At 40.8% G+C, this 17,067-nt stretch overlaps 1 protein-coding gene across 3 annotated transcripts in view; it reads left to right on the top strand.

Annotated features, from left to right (window-relative positions):
* CLINT1 (clathrin interactor 1) overlaps nucleotides 1-17,067 on the top strand; it is an 88,951-nt gene that overhangs the window by 60,070 nt on the left and 11,814 nt on the right. For 2 of the 3 annotated variants that reach the window (XM_033927412.1, XM_033927413.1), the window contains exons 8-9: nucleotides 3,756-3,837; nucleotides 12,891-12,947. In XM_033927412.1, coding sequence (XP_033783303.1) covers nucleotides 3,756-3,837; nucleotides 12,891-12,947 — 139 coding nt within the window. The remainder of the gene's footprint in view (nucleotides 1-3,755; nucleotides 3,838-12,890; nucleotides 12,948-17,067) is intronic. The other variant, XM_033927415.1, reaches the window with a different exon arrangement.

Here is a 17,067-nt window from a genome sequence, read left to right on the forward strand (position 1 = left end):
TTATATAGTTTTGCTACTGTGTTGTTGAAGGAGCCCAGATTACATTGACTACTCCATATGGAAAACTGGTTTGAAAAAATTATTCTTGTCAGGCAGCAGGAAAGAAAATCATTAGCTGGAAGAGGAACAGTTAAGCCACATAAACCAAAGTAAATGAGGTCCACTTGGATGAAGAAAGAATGATGGAATTTTAACAATTGATGTGCAATAGCCATTAATCAGTTATGAGGATAAGAGCTGGCAGCTAATGAGGAGAGGACTAATCTCTGACCTAAACTTTGGCAGTTGGTTTAATGAAATATCAGAAAAGGCAAAGTATTCCCAGTAGGAAAAGAGAAGTAATATTTTCCTGGCACAGAGATTAAAACCCCACCTTTCGAATATTGTATCCAGTTCTGGAGACCACACCTTTTGTGTGAGGATTTTGAGAGGGTGAAAACGATCCAGAAGAGAGCTGCCAAAAAAGATGTACCAGCTGATATTCAGCACTATTTAACTAGCCAGAAACGGCGCTGACTGGTTAAATTATGTTTAACCAATTAAATGTGAATATTCACGGTTAACAGCTAAGAGTTAACTGGCAATTTTCAGCACTGAGCAGCTAAGTTTAACTGCCAGTCAGACCATATAAATAGCAGTCAGTCCTGTCTTTGGCCACTATAAACGTAACTGGTCAGCAATGAATATGGACTTAGCTGATTAACTTTTTAACATCCCCCTCACAAAAAAAAAAAAAGGATATTCAATGCCAATCATAGTTATCCTGTTCAGTCAACCATCAAGATATTGGGGTATGATATTGGATCAGGGTCTGACTCCTCACTGCACTCCGAATGGCTGCCTGTCAGTTCTCGCGGGACGAGAACTGACAGGCAGCCATTCGGAGTGCAGTGCGGGACCAAGCAGGCACGCAAAAAGCGCGCACCCGCCTCGTGCACCGCTGATGCTGCCGGAAGAGAGCAGGGGAACCGAGGCAGGAGCACGGAAAGCGTGCTGGACTGCTGGGATGGCAAAAAAAGTATGGGTTTTTTTGTTTTGTTTTGTTTTTTTACATTCGCTCCTTAAGACGCACCCTTATTTCCACCCCCTTTTTAGGGGTGGAAAAAGTGTGTCTTATGGAGCGAAAAATACGGTAACCATGCATTACTGAGTTTTTCAGGATTTTTCTTTCAGGATGCCAGACAAATCTACTGCATTTCTTTGAGGGGATAAGTAAGCAATTGGACCAAGGTGACCCAGTAGACATTATATATCTAGATTTCCAAAAAGCCTTTGACAAGGTGCCCCATGAACGCTTACTGAAGAAACTGTGGAGTCACGGGGTGGAAGGGGACGTGTACAGATGGATCAAAAATTGGCTGGCGGGCAGGAAACAGAGGGTAGGAATAAAGGGATAGGGGTCACAAGTGGTGTTCCGCAAGGGTCAGTGCTGGGACCATTGCTGTTCAATATATTTATTAATGATCTAGAAACGGGGACAAAGTGCGAAGTTATCAAGTTCGCGGATGACACAAAACTCTCCAGCAGGGCCAGAACTGTTGAAGAATGCAAAGAATTGCAAAACGACCTGAACAAACTGAGTGAGTGGGCAAAAAAATGGCAGATGAGCTTCAATGTGGAGAAATGTAAGGTCTTGCACATAGGGAAGGGGAACTCCAGGTACAGCTATACGATGGGAGGGAGGGTACTCGGGGAAGGCAGCCAAGAAAAAGATCTGGGGGTATTGGTAGATAACACAATGAAGCCGGCGGCACAATGTGCAGCGGCCTCAAAAAAAGCGAACAGAATGTTGGGCATTATCAAAAAAGGTATCACTACCAGAACAAAAGAAGTTATCCTGCCACTGTATCGAGCAATGGTGCGCCCACATCTGGAATACTGCGTCCAATACTGGTCGCCATACCTCAAGAAGGACATGGCAATACTCGAAAGGGTCCAGAGGAGGGCAACGAGGATGATAAAGGGTATGGAGAACCTTTCATATGCCGAACGGTTAGACAGGCTGGGGCTCTTTACCCTGGAAAAGCGGAGACTGAGAGGGGACATATAGAAACTTATAAAATCATGAAAGGCATAGAGAAGGTGGAGAGGGACAGATTCTTTAGACTAGCAGGGACAACTAAAACAAGAGGTCATTCAGAAAAACTGAGAGGAGACAGATTCACAACGAATGCAAGGCGGTTCTTCTTCACTCAGAGGGTGGTGGACACCTGGAACGCGCTTTCCGGAGAGGTAATAAGACAGAGTACAATTCTGGGGTTCAAAAAGGGACTGGATGACTACCTGGAAGCAAAGGGGATAACAGGGTACAGATAGAGGTTTACCGTACATTGAGCGAATAGGGTATGGATATTTTAGGTTAGGTAGGGAACACTTTCAGGTCGTGGACCTGGGGGGCCGCCGCGGGAGCGGACTGCCGGGCACGATGGACCCCTGGTCTGACCCGGCAGAGGCAACACTTATGTTCTTATGTTCTTATGCAAGGTATGGGTAGAGAGTAGGCAAGGAAAAGTTAGCCAGCTAGTTCACTACATTTACCACGCACTAACTGGCTATCATAAAAATTAATGCAGAAGCACTTAGCACCTCCTAAAAAGGAGACAGTAAGGGGGCCGGGTTTTGTATAGGATGCCTACATTAGGCACTGCTAGGCAAGAAATGCACCAGTAAATTAGGCCAGATAAAACATTACATTACATTACATTAGTGATTTCTATTCCGCTTGTGCCTTGCGGTTCTAAGCGGATTACAAGTTAGAGGACTGGACATTTCCAGTAGCATTGCAGTACATGTAATCAAGAGTGTGTCCAGTTACAATTGTTAGTCTGGACTTTTCCAGGAGAAATTGATAGCAGGTAGTAGATAGTGATAGGTTGTTTAGACGAATAGAGATAATACTGTCCGGATTCAGGGTGTTGCTGGTGGTGGTGATGGAGGTGGCCTAATGTACTGAAGTCTACCTATGCGACACCTAAGTCTAAAAGCAATGCCTACGATGTAAGTGTATTTAGGCGCCATTTATAGAATCTGGCCCTAAGTAGCCCTACATTAACTCTCAGCAGATACAGCATGCTAATGGGAACATTAAGGCCTGACCTGCAGATTAAAAAAAACTTACAGGAAACATCCCTTCTTGTTAGAGTGTTAGTTTGGGGCTTGTGTTTAAAATCCTGTGTTAAAATGTGTTTTAGTCCAAAACTTTAACGTACTTTAGTAAAATACCCCCTTAAAAGTTTATTTTGATTTAATATATATTCAGATGTATTCAAATCCATTGTTCACAATTCACATATTGTCTGGATTTCAAGGTATCCAACCTGCACATTATTCTATCAGACTTATGTAGCGCTAAATGGGTATCCAGTCAGACCCACTGTGAACCTCAGGGACCTGGAGGTTGGGTGCTGCTTTTCCCAGCTATAGTTCTTAGTTTTGATTTCTCCAAGATTGTGTTTTGTTTTTGGGGTGTTTTTTTTTTTTTTTTTTTAACATCCTAAAGGTTAACTTCGTAGCCATTTAATAGGGGCAACAATCATTTTGGCTTATGCAGGAAGATTTTAGTGCATTTCCCAGGTATTGAATTATGCTTCAGAATTCGCTTTTTAATGTGCTCCATGTTGTGGTGGGTGTCTACCATCATTGGAATTGTAATGGCAACAAAGAACCATATTTTGACTCGCTGAATAGAATTTATAAGGTAAGATTTGCAAAGCTAACAATATTTGAGCTAATGAATTCTTTGGGTTTTTCTTTAGGCCCCGACAGGATCAGGCAGCAAGTCATCCAATGACCTTGTGAATCTTTTGTTTGAGAACTCCGGCCAGTCACCCACTACAGGTAGAAATAACTCAGTCTCATCCCATCTATATGCTTGTATCTTATTGCAGGAATCAGTAGTTCCCGCTCTGAAATAATGGAATAATTTTTTTTTTCTTTTTTGGTTTTCCGTAATGTTTTCATTCTTTTTTTTGGTTTTCTGTAAAAGTTTTTTCCCATTCCTGGTCAAAGACTGGAAAAGATCTATATGTACCACTAGTGAGTAGGGATCACACCCACAGCGGTATTTACCCTAAGCTATATATAATATGCCCATGTATGGGCACACAGACCATGAGCCCCAAACACATGGCAAAACATGCACATGAAAAAAAAATCTAATACTAATAATATAGTAGATGACGGCAGATAAAGACCCGAATGGTCCATAATAAGTACATATTATAAAGCAGTATAGAAAACCAAACCATTTGCATGTGCCTGATCTTAGTAGTGACTACTTAGACTAAATTGGCACTCTGTCATGTTGACTGTTTGGGTCATAGATTGTTAAATTTTAATAATGACTGTATTGTTGGTTGTATTTACATAATCCTGAATCTTTCCATTGAAAAGATTTCTGGATTTTCCTTTGCTGCGCTAAACCACATAGCTCGACTATATGATGGCCTTCTGACCACTCAAGCAGCCAAACTAGCAACCAAATCGCCAATCTACTGACGGCATTCCTCGACTACAAGACTTTTAGAAAAAAAATAAAGACCATACTCTTAAAGAAAACTTTGAAAAAAGAAATAATACCGCAAGTCTCAAACTCCACCTCTCACTAAAGCCAACTACCCCAAACAAATAACCTTACCCATTTCTTACTCTCTTTGAAAATGACCAATTTTTTTTTTTTTTTTTTGTAACTTCTTGTTGTAATACATCTTGGATAATTCTTTTGTAATCCGCCTTGAACTGCAAGGTGATGGTGGAATAGAAATCCCTAATGTAATGTAATATACACCCCCTTTACCAAACCACGAAAGCGGTTTTTAGCCCAGGCCAGCACGCTGAATACTCTGCACTGCTTCAGACACTCGTAGAGTTCCGATGAGTGTCAGGAGCAGCGCAGAGCATTCAGCATGACGGCCTGTGTTAAAAACCACTTCCGCAGTTCTGTAAAAAAAAAAAAAAAATAAGGCAGGGGGAGTTAGAAACTTTATAGTGGCAGTATTTAAAAAAATATTCTGACCTGAAATGTCACCATTTACAGACTTTGGCCATGCTGTTGTGTGTTAAGTTATCAGTTTAATGGAGGATTAGGACAGAGTTTATCATAATGTTTGTTTATTTGATATACCACCCAACTATTGTCAGACCACGTTGACATGTCAATAATGCAAATTAAGAAAAAGAACTCCATAAATTTACAAGGGAAAGACCTACGCGCACACACTTAAGAACCTATCTCGACACCCCTTCTTGATCAGTCTCCTAGCAGGGCAGCAGAACTCCAAATATTGCATGACTAGAGTTACAGATGGAAAGCCTGTTTAAAGAGAGAGATGACTTTAAACTAGCACTGAACATTTTTTAACTCACACTGTCTCTCTCAGGGCAATACATTCCACAGTGACAGGGCCTGCCAGAAGAAACACTTTTTCTCTTGTGGCTGCCCAATATCCTTTAGTGGGCCAGTGCAAAAAGTTACAGGGAAAACTTGTAAGGTGAGCTGACCTAGCTTACCCTATTTATATGTTACAGTAAGTGCATCAATTTGAGGTCCCATAGTTAATCTAGAATCTAATATGATGTCTAATACTTCAATATACTGTACAGTAGACTCTTAACTTGAGCACAGTCCCTTGAACTGGCAGACCAATCTGAAATGGTTGGGAAGATAGAGCAGCCAGCCCAAGGATACGAGTTTTATCTTTATTCAATTTTAGCCTATAAGCCGAAGCCCAGTTCTACTTGATGAATACAATTGTCAACTGTAGCCAATGGATCAGGTAAACTCGGCAAAACAAGAACCAATAAAGTTATATCATCCAGAGATGGCAGGTATTTCCCTAGGATAGACATCAATAGATTAAATAAGATTGAAGAGTGTGGAGATTCCCGGGGGAAACCACACTCCACCTACCAAGGAGTAGATACAGAGTTCATCAAGTTTAGCCCTATGAGTACTTTCTGTCAAAAATTTCTTGAACCAGCCTTCAGAATTTCAATTAGAAACCAATTACTTAAGATTACATAAGGTATTTAAAACATGGTTGTTTGCTAACTATGTTCTTTAATAAAACTATGTTCTATACAATAAAACCCTAGCCGCACATGCGCACTCAAATCTGCGTGCTTCCATGATCTCTGATCTGTGAATTGTAGGTCTGTGGCCGCAGGAGTGTGCATGCGCGAGTCCCCAGCCTTGCTGCTGCCCAGGAGTGGCCGCCAGTGTTGGACTCCCTGCTCTCCAGATCGAGGTTTCAGCTCCTCTCATGAGCCGCCCCAGCGTCGGAGAAGGCTTCCAACGCTGGCGGAGATCGAGAGGAGCCGCTGCGACACTCGCCCGGAGCAGGCCAGACCGCGGGCCGGGCAGGGAAGCGCCGACAAAAACAGACTCGAGCCACTCAATGGGACCAGGCAGGCAGCCAGCCACGCTAGGGAGGGAAACAGAATGAAAAAAAAAAAAGATAACGTGCAGGGAGAAGCTGGGCCTTCCTGTGGGAAACGCGATAAGGGAAGGGGGGCCCTTGGAGCAGGCTAGACCTCAGGAGGGAAGGGGGAGGGGCCAAAAGGAGCAGGCCACATGGTGGTAAGAGTAGGGAAGGGGGGTGGGGGAAAATGCTGCTACTGCTGCACAGGGAAGTGGAGGGGGAGGGAAATGCTGTTGCAGCTGCACAGGGACATTTAGGCAAAGAATGACAGACAGACAGCAGGATGGAGGGAGACAGAAAGAAAGGAGGAAAGACACAGGGGCAGGGAGAGGGACAGAAAGACAGAGAAAGGGGTCCAGGGAGAGAGAGAGACAGAAAGACAGACAGACATATATTCTAGCACCTGTTAACGTAACGGGCTTAATGACTAGTTTAGTTATATTGTACTACTTTTATAATTTAGTTTCTATAGGTTGAAATTATTTTGGTCTTTAAATGCTATTGTATTTTATTCATGTACTTTGTTGTTGTATTTTGTTTATGATCACGTGTACAATTTTTAAAAAATATTATGATGATGTAAACCATTCTGAGCCTCTGGGTTTGACTTTGTATATAAGGATTCATATATTATGCTAATACCCTATCTGTAATACCTGTTTCACCTAGTAACCATCAAAATACAAGAGCGAATCAAAAATTAAAGGCAATTGTTAAATTACGCGATAACCGGAACAAAGCTTAGCAAAATACAGCATATGTACTCGTACATTGCCTGTTGGATAGTTTGTCCATGCACAGTGCAGCGCTCGGCCTTTAGTAGTTTAAGAAGCCATGAGGTCAGAAACATGGACGCTTCATTGCAAGATTGCACCATCAAAGAACAGCATACAGTAGTGTGCTTTCTTTGGGTAGAGGGCATGAAACCTGTGGAAATTCACCATCAGATATTGACTCATAACATAACTTTATTTTTCTATACCGCCTTAATCGGAAGAATTCTAGGCGGATTCCACAAAAGAGAAAAACTGGACAATCAGTGAAATTCAAAATAATAAGAAAAGGAATACAGCCTTATATTAAAAAAAGACATTAAAAATTTAAAATTAATGGAATAAAATTAATTATGTTAAAGATAAAAGCACAGATTAAGAGATAAATTGGTCAAATAATACTGTCTTAATTTCTTTTCTAAAAGTGCCATAGGACAGCATGGCTCCGCTGATATAATTACCCAACCAGTACTGTTGTCTGCCTGCTTGAAAAGCAAGCATCCTGCCTAAATAAGAGCTAAGTTTGCAGCCTAAAATCTTCGGGTAAGAAAATAGGTTACAATTCCTGGCTATCCTCACGGGGTTATATAGCACGAAATGAGATAGCAGGTATGTAGGTGCCAATCCCCAAATTGACTTAAAACAGAGGCATGAGAATTTAAACATTACTCGTGCCTCCACTGGTAACCAGTGCAATGATTGGTAGTAAGGACTGATATGATCGCTTTTCTTCAGTCCAGAATGGACATAGCACCATGAATCAATGAAAGGTTTATGAGCAAGTAAAAAAGTTTAAAGTGGGAAGAACAGGTGTAACCAAAGGTCATTCTAGTCGCCCATTAACATTGTGCGCACCTTGATTAGAGAAGACCGACGGATAACGGGTGTATCAATTAGTTGCAAATTTGAATATCGGCTGTGGATCTGCATTTGCCATAATGCATGACGACTTGGGATACAGGAAAATCTGTGCATGATAGGTTCCCCAACAGCTTACCGATCTGCATGCAACAGCAGGTGGAGGTTGAAACCCAGTTCCTGAGACGGTATGAAGAACTGAGTGTTCTGGAGAGAATTGTCACCAGCGACGAGACCTGGGTGCATCACTGCAACCCGGAGAGCAAAAGACAAAGCATGATGAAGTTAAGGAAGCGGTGCTCACCTGGCTTCGGGAGCAGCCGAAAAACTTCTCTGCAGGAAATCAGAAGCTACTTGAACTATACAACAAATGTATTGTTTTGCATGGAAACTGTGTGGAAAAGTGATATTTTCAGTTGCTCACGGTTATTTCTATTAAAGCTGTTAGATGTATTTTGCCTTTACTTTTTGATTTACCCTTATATTATAATAATAATAATAACTTTATTTTTATATACCGCCAACAATCTTGCGACTTCTAGGCGGTTTACAATAAAGAGAAACTGAACAGACAGCTACTTACAGAGTATGGCAGTGTTCATCTGATAGTAACAGCATTAACAATAATAACAATAGGTTGTATACTGCAGGACCATGAAGTACCGTGTGGTTTACAATGGATTAGAAAATTCCATAAATTGAATGGAGCATTCATTGTTAGTGATTAGGGGTTAGCAGTTTACAAGATCAGATTTGGGTGGGATTGCGAAGGGGGCTATTGTTCTTGTTCGTTACCTAGGTATTTCGAGAACAGGAATGTTTTTAGGTGTTTCCTAAATTCTCCATAATTGTTTGTAAGTGTGATTAGTTTTTCTAAGTCTTTGCCCCATAAGGCTGCTTGATACGATAGAAGTTGTTGATGGTATCTCTTATATTTGCATCCTCTAGCCGGTGGGGAGACGAATTTCAGATGTGCACTTCTTTCATGTCTGTTGGTTGGGAATGAGAAGAAGGCTGTTATGTATTTAGGGGCTAGACCAGATAATACCTTGATCCACCAGATGAAATGCTGACAGCTATATCCTAAAGGCAGTATTAATCGGCTACACACATATGAAAGCTCAGTACCATTTCAACATATTGTGGTAACACAGAAATATAGGGATATTGGATTTATGTGAAGTATGTTTTAAGTTTACATTTTTTGTACTAAAGGGATATTCAGTAAGGGGAAGGGGAGACCAGGAATGCTGAGCTTTAGCCAATTAATGATGTCTTTATGAAGGGGCTCAGGATACTGAGTCTCCCTAGTCTACAGAAAAAGAGTAGAACAGACCAAAGAAAATAGTGGAGAAGCTTATAGCCAAGTTGATGTGTCTTAGTTCAAGAGAATCAGCCAAGTACAACTTTCAATATAGAATAAGTGACTTAATTTCATTGGAAACTGTATCTTAGTCCAAGAGATCAACCAAGCAGAACTTTCAATGAAATTAAGTCACTTTATTTTACACTGGAAGTTGTACTTGACTAGATTGTAAGCTCTTTGTAGCAGGGACTGTCTCTTCTATGTTTTTAGCACTATAGAAATAAGTAATAGTATGTAGTACTTGGCTGATCTCTTGGACTAAGAAACATCAGCTTGGCTTTAAGCTTCTCTAGTTCACCATTTTGTTTTGGTTTACCCTGCAGTATTTATGTGGGGAACCAGTTCTGCTGCTGTTTTGCTTTGAGTCTCCCTGGTCTATTCACATTATCAACTTAGTTATTGAGGATATGCCCAGCGGCTTCCCCTCTCTTGCTTTTGGAGTACAATGTTTTAAACTTCAGTTCCTTGTAAACAGATTTTTTTTTTCCCCCAGATACCTGTAATTATATATAGTGCTACTTGGTGCCTGTCGGTGCATTTTACTGTAAAACAAAATCACCTTTGGGCTGATCTAGTGGAAGGGTTCCCAGTTTGATCTCTGCCTCAGGCAGAGATGGTGTTCACAACCCCAGGGTAGAATGGAAGATCCCTATAAATCCTTAATGGCAAGACCTGGTGGCAAGATTTAGATGATATTGTGGGCACAAAGCAGCTTCAAGCAGGGAGGGAAAAAATGAGATAAACAGTCTCATTTATGAATTAAATTTTTAAAGCTTATTAAGTGAGTGTGTGTGCTTGTGGCTTGAAATCTGTTCTGGTTTCCTAAATTAGAAACAAAGTGGCTTTTATCTGAGAGACAAATGCATTTATAGGAAAATGGATTTTCTCCTTTTGTCCTCCATAGTTGCTTTTGTCCATTTATTACCAAGGGCATAGTTCCAGTTTAATTAACCCAGTTGAGTGTAGCAGATGGGGCAGAATGTCTTACAGCAATATGACAATTTAGGAGCAGTACCAGATGTTGGAAGTTGTCCCTTGTGGTGTTTGAGTGCTGCGCAGATGTTTCAGTCCCACCTGGTTGCTTCCTGAGCACTGTGTGCTAAGCAGCTGTGATGTAACATATATAACGTCCACAGAACATTAAAAGTGCAATAATTGCATCACTGCTCATGTCTGTGGATAAGTCTCTGCTGAGGTGAAATCACTAAAGACGAGAAGGTGGTTTATGAATTGTAGATAACAAAGATGCATTTATCAAAACTGATGAATGCAAAAAAGAAAAAAAAAAAAAGAGAGAGAGAGAACTGTACCAGAAAATAAATACATCTAGTTCAGTGGGTAAGAAACTGCTGCCTCCAAGACATACAGAATGTGCTACACCTCTGTAAGGACATAAAAAATAATCTCTTTAAAGTACCATAAATAGACTTGGTTACTGGAAATAGCTCCATCACATAGCACAAAAGTGAGGCACTGTCTCTTTTAATAATAATAATAATAACTTTATTCTTCTATACCGCCATAATCAGACGACTTCTAGGCGGTTCACACCGAAGAGAGCTGGGCAATCAGCGAATTACAATATGCAAATTATTAAAATACAAAATTTTATACAAGAGTGGACATAATAGCAGTATTAGATTTAGTGAAACTTCTGTTTAGGAGATAAATCTATTAAACAATGCAGTTTTATTTCTTTCCTAAAGGCGCAGTAAGTCAGTCTAGCTCTATTAATGTAGTTGCCTAACCAAAATTGCTGTTTACTTGCTTGGTACATAAGAGTCCTATCCAAAAAGGATTTGTATTTACAGCCAGTAATGCTTGGTTTAAGCTTAGAGCTGGACGAGGTGGTCCCAGTCTTATCTGTAAGCATAATCTTTTGTACCCAGACTTGGCTAAGCTAGTGAAGAAACAGGCAGATCAACACTGCAGCTTGTTAGTAAAGAATATGACGACTTCTTTGAGAGTTCAGACCATCCTTAATATGTAGCCATAAGGATTCTAGCTCTTCATATTTAATACTAGTTTAGAAGTACTTTTAGTGACATTTGCTGGATGCCAGGTTTTTGTTTATGGAACAGAAGTGATGTTTGATGAGGTGGTAGAGCATTAACTTAGCACATGCTACTTCATACTAACAAATGCTTGAATGATGCAAGTAAACGGGATTTAGGAGGGACAGCTAGCTTTTGAAATCCTTAGTTCCAAGACCTCAAGTACATGTTCTTAGATGTGGTTGTAAAGGAGGTACAGTTGAGAGCACTCTGTGTTAATGATCTACAGTTCTCTCTGTATTGGCATTCCAGATACTGCTGAAATATACAGTGCTTAAGAGATTTTATGATGTTGTGCAGAAGAATTCATAATAAGCTTTTAGTGCCCCTTAAAGACTGAAAAGGGTTTTGATCATAAAAAAGGTTAAACTAAATTCAATAAGGCTTCCTTGTCTGATATATACCCATTTCCCTCTTTCCCCTCTCTTGCCCTTTCTCCCAATTGTTCCCCACATCCCTTAAGTTAATTCAACTTGTACGTCAACTCAACTTGTACCACAATAATCTTTTGTAAACCGCATAGAACTTAACGGTATTGCGGTATATAAACTGTTGTTATTATTATTATATAAAGTCTATGTCTTGTTAGTCTGCTGAGTAAGGAGGGTTAGTGCCGATTGGATTTCCCGACCCTAAAGTCTGCTACCTGAAAACAGTTCAGGTGCGTAGACCTGAAGATAATCCTTCTGGAGTCTTGTCTCCTCAAGATGCTATTGGCGAAACACCGTCGGGTGTAGAGCAAGGCTGTTGTCATATGCCATCTTCCCAGTGATCCCTGTTCAGAACATTGTTTGTAACCTTCCCGTTATATATAGAGTCAAGCAAGAAGTTTTTGAAGAACTCCTTTTGGAAATCTATGAACTTTGAAATGGTACCTTTGATATGATGATGCACCTTAAGTTTTACTCATAACATCTTTGCTGAAGAGGTGTATTTGGGGTTTATTGCATTTTATTAAATATTGTGATAGTCATTGTAATGATTATATTTGCACAGCGCTTATTTCATAATAAATAAGTTTGTACTGTTTTATTTGTATAGTGATTGAGCTTCAATATTTAGTGTGTATTTAGGTAACTGACCTGTACAATTTTAGTCCACACTATCTGATCTCTAGAGCTGTTTCTCACTAGCTCTTAACTTTGTTAATTCTACTCAATCTGTAGCATCTTTTAATCATTGTAAACCGCATAGAACTTCACGGTCCTGCGGTATATAAACTGTTATTATTAACACCGCCATAATGCTTTGTGTTCCGAATTTGTGTTTGGTCTCCTGGATTGGCAAGAATATAAATGTTGAACAGGAAATAGTGCATTTGAAGAAATGAGCTGGCATCTCCAGTTCACAGATCTGCTACCATGATCAGAATCAATGAAGAGGGTGGGCGGTCACTCACATTATACGTCTTTGATTCTAGGTCCTTCACCTGACCCATTTGGAGGCTTTGCTGACTTCACCTCTGCAGCAGCCCAAGGTATCCTGAGATTTCTTCAGCCTAATTAATAGAGGAGAGGTTAGGGTTGAATTTTAGTGCATCTTTGGCCATTTGATGGCAAGACAGTTTTCATCTGCTACCTGTTTTTATAGTTGCTGTTACATTGGTTTTCTTGTTCCAGAGTATTGATGTGCTTCCTACAAGTGAATCAATTGTGTGCATGAAAATATATTTATTTGAAGTTTGAACAAAGTATAAAATGATAAATTTTACACATTATAATGTTTTCCATTTTGATCCTGGAGTCTGTACATTTTACCAACTTCGATGCCACCCAGCATTGCTTTCAACTCCGACTCCACAACCCTTCAAGCAACTGGCCTTGACCAAAACTACGCTCCCCCCCCCCCCCCAACATGGTTAAAAGGACTTAATATGTATAGTTTGAGCTGTTAAGTAGGCATTCCAAGGGGAGAAGTAGGTTAGGTGAATAAATTGGCATGCATGTATATTATTTTCAAGTGAATTTATATTTTGCACTTTCTCACTTCCCACACAAATGGATGCAAAGTAATGAGCATGTTTACTTTGCAACTACTGATTTTCAAAGGGAAAAATTGTGGATGATTTTTATTTTTTTTTAATTTGACTGCAGTGCAGAGGCAAAAGCAGTTGTAAGCTATTCTAAATGGTCTTTGTTTGTATGGTAGCTGTTTGTTGTGCACACAGCTTCCTTTTATTTAAATTGATTATTTTGACAGTTTTCCAGAAAGGGCCTAATTTTTGTAAAATTTTTACTGTGTGTAAAATCTGTTTTATAAAACGTGTACCGAGCAGGAGCGGTTTTCCCGTGCTCCTGCCCCGTGCTGAGATTCTAGCTGAATGGCTGCCCTGAGTTCTCACAAGTCCCATGAGAACTTGCGGAAGCCATTCAGCTAACTGCTCAGCAAGGGGCAGGAGTGCAGGAAGACTGCTGTGCTCCAGACGACCATTCAACCACCAGGGATTTCAAAGGTACGTGGGAGAGACGGGAGGGAGTTAAAAAGTCATCACAGTCAGCTGGGACAGAAGGTGGGAGGGATCCCTCCTGTCCCGGCCCACTGCTGGACCACCAGGTCTTACAGCAGGCCTGGCGGAGGCCTGCAATAGGTCTGGGTTGGGGGGAGGCAGGTGGGTGCCGACCCAAATATAAGCCGAGACTCCCATTTTTGGGCCATTGTTTGGCCCAAAAATCTCAGCTTATATTCAAGTATATACAGTAGTTACTGCTTTTGATATTTATCATAATATCCTACATGCTGCAGGTTGGTTCACCCTGGGATGTTATAAATGAGTAGCAAGTGTAATAGAAACAAAGCAAAGTTTCCAAAATCTCTCATCTTTTCAGTTTAAAGTTAGTGCAGCATCATGCTGGGCTTAGTGGAGGAAGACATTGTGTCCTGCCTGGGCCCAGTAGAGAAAGAGGAGGTCACATTTTCATCCTGGACCCGATGGGGAGGGGATCAGCAGCAACTGACCCAAATGTAATGAAGCTGGCTTAGATGTTAGCCATTGCAGTACATATACCAGTACCATATCACAGATAGCAAATAGCTTACAACTAGCTTACAGATTCTGTATTATCCGGAAATAGTTTGCCCATAAATCAATAGGTGTGGGGGTTTTTTCCATCATCTGTTTACTTCTGTGTACTAATTAAGTGTCATATTTTATTTTTTTTTATTTGTTTCATATAGACAGATGGAAAAAGAATAAGCATTCAATTCCCATTCAGATAATAAAAGCAGGTTATAGATAAATGCAGATGTTCCTTTAAAACTGGGTGGGTTGGCTTCTTTGCCTGTGTGGGAATTGTATAGCCTAAGCATTTTGGAAGGTTAATAAGAGGTTTCGTAACCTGCTAATTCCTTTTTGTGTTGGTCTCTAGTGGGTTTCTGAACTATGGGCTAGATTCACTAAGGCCACGGATCTGATCCGTGACCGGGAGGCTGATTCACGAAGCGCCCTCAAGCAAATGAGGGTGATCATAATCGCACCCCAACCGACCGCATGGATCGCCTAAGAGTGATCCCGATGCATGCGCAAACCATCTACTTTGCCTGTAGATGTCTGTGCATGAGTTTGCTATCTGTGGGTTTTTGGGGTTGTTGTTGTTTTTTTGTTTTTTTTTAACTTTTTTACTCGCAAGCCTGTGGTTTTAACCCATGGTTTTAAAGTGGATTAAAACCACAGGCTTGCGCTGCAGGGAAGGGCAGCAAGCAAGAGAGTCGGCAAGAGTTGGGGCAGAGAGCAGGGTTTTTCCTCAAGTGACTGGTCAGTCGCTTGTTTTTGGATCGGCCAGCCCAGTTGGTGTTCCTTAAATTGTTTAGTGAATCGCTGCCTTCCTACATTTGCATGTCATTCCCTCATTTGCATGATCGGATCGGAGGTTGATTTGCACCAAGGTTAGTCAATCGGGTCGGGGAACAATCGGGTCGCAAAGTGGTCGGGACACAATCGGTGTCCTTAGTGAATCTAGCCCTATGTAGGGTAGCAAAGCATTTGATGGCTGCACAGGAATCATCTTGCCAGCTGTTCTTCCTCAGTCCATAGGCTTCCATAGCAATAGTGGATAACAAGAAGCCTGAGAGGGGGGGGGGGGAAAACAACCCAGAAGCAAGTTGGACTCTGAAAATAAAACTGTTCCACATATACACAAATCAAGTCTCTCTTGTTTTTATCTTCCAAGGTGGGTAGGTTCAAAGTGGGCCATGCCTAGCAGAAAGGGGAATTAGGAGGTTCTCCCTCTGTTACTCTCCAGCTGTTTGTACCTGTAGAGATTAACTAGAGCAGTGCTTTACATGAGTTGGTTAATCATTCCCCACTAATCTAATTTGAATTTCTGAATCGCTCTTATCCAAAAACAGGTTCTAGGTCTATGCAGTATGGGTGGTGGTTTGTAAATATATATGGATTGTCTGTCACGATACCTGTTTGAATCTGCTGCATTCACTTCCACTCCATCTACCTGGGAGGGTACCACAGGCTTTATAGAAAAGAGCCCTTAAAAGATTTGAAGATGAATTTCTCTTCAATACGAGGCTCAAAGATACTGTTTGGTTGTCTGCCTTTGTTTTCCCCCCAGATAGTGTTCAGCTTTTGAAGCAATCTTGACCTGGCCTATTCAGTATTAAACATTTCAATATTCTCATCATTAAAATCAAGTGCAGAATGAGACAAACCTTTAAGAGGAAAACTTGTTAGCATTCCTTTGAAAGATAAGCAGGTGGTTTGGCATGCTTCTAGCATGACTAGATGGGAAAGCAGGTGGGGTAAAGGAAACAGTCTCAGGTTCTGAGGCCATGAATAAAATCTGTAGTGCTTTGTGTATACCTCACAAAACTGGGAATATGGGAAATAAATCTTCAGTGATAATATGATATTTGTTTAAATTGGTGTGTAAATGAAGTGTTCAGAACCCATATCTCCTGCAACAGAGCTACAGAAGAGTCAATTTAGGGACCGTCACCACACTTCAATGTCTCCACATTGATTCTAGTTTCATTTTAAAATATATTCCCAAAACTACTAATTGGAGCTAAGGCACTCATTTGTTTAAGGTTTGTTGTAAATCACTCCAATTCCATTCATGTAATAATAAATCCCAGTGGCTCAGCAGGAAAAACTCCTTTCAGTGCACATAGTCAATAGAGCAATCAAGAAAATTTTCTCTCTCCCTCGTTTCTTTGCTCCCTTCTACCCAGACCTAAGTTTCATCCGATAGGCGTCTTCAGGAGGGGTAGCAAAATGGTGTGACACATTCATGTCACCCACTCTAGAGGATTTTAAATCAGAGGTTGTGTATAGACAGGTATCTCAGAGCTGCCAGTGATATTAGGCACAGCCCTGTTGGTGTGTCAAGTCTCTAAAGACTGTTTTGTGTGATAGTGTTTGGTCTATAGGTACCTACCTATAGACCAAACACTATCACACAAAACAGTCTTGGGAAGACAGATGATGTGGCATGGGAAGTCAAAAAAGTCCACTGAAAACATAGAATATAAAGGAGTAAGTACTGTAAAATATTTATTTTAAAAAGGGGGGAAAAAACCCTAAAAAAAAGGACATCGAGAGATAAGGGGGACCAGGGTACAGGACAGAGAGGGGGGGAAAGAGTGGA

Source organism: Geotrypetes seraphini, chromosome 18 (genome assembly GCF_902459505.1).
Source record: "Geotrypetes seraphini chromosome 18, aGeoSer1.1, whole genome shotgun sequence".
Classification (NCBI taxonomy): Eukaryota; Metazoa; Chordata; class Amphibia; order Gymnophiona; family Dermophiidae; genus Geotrypetes; species Geotrypetes seraphini.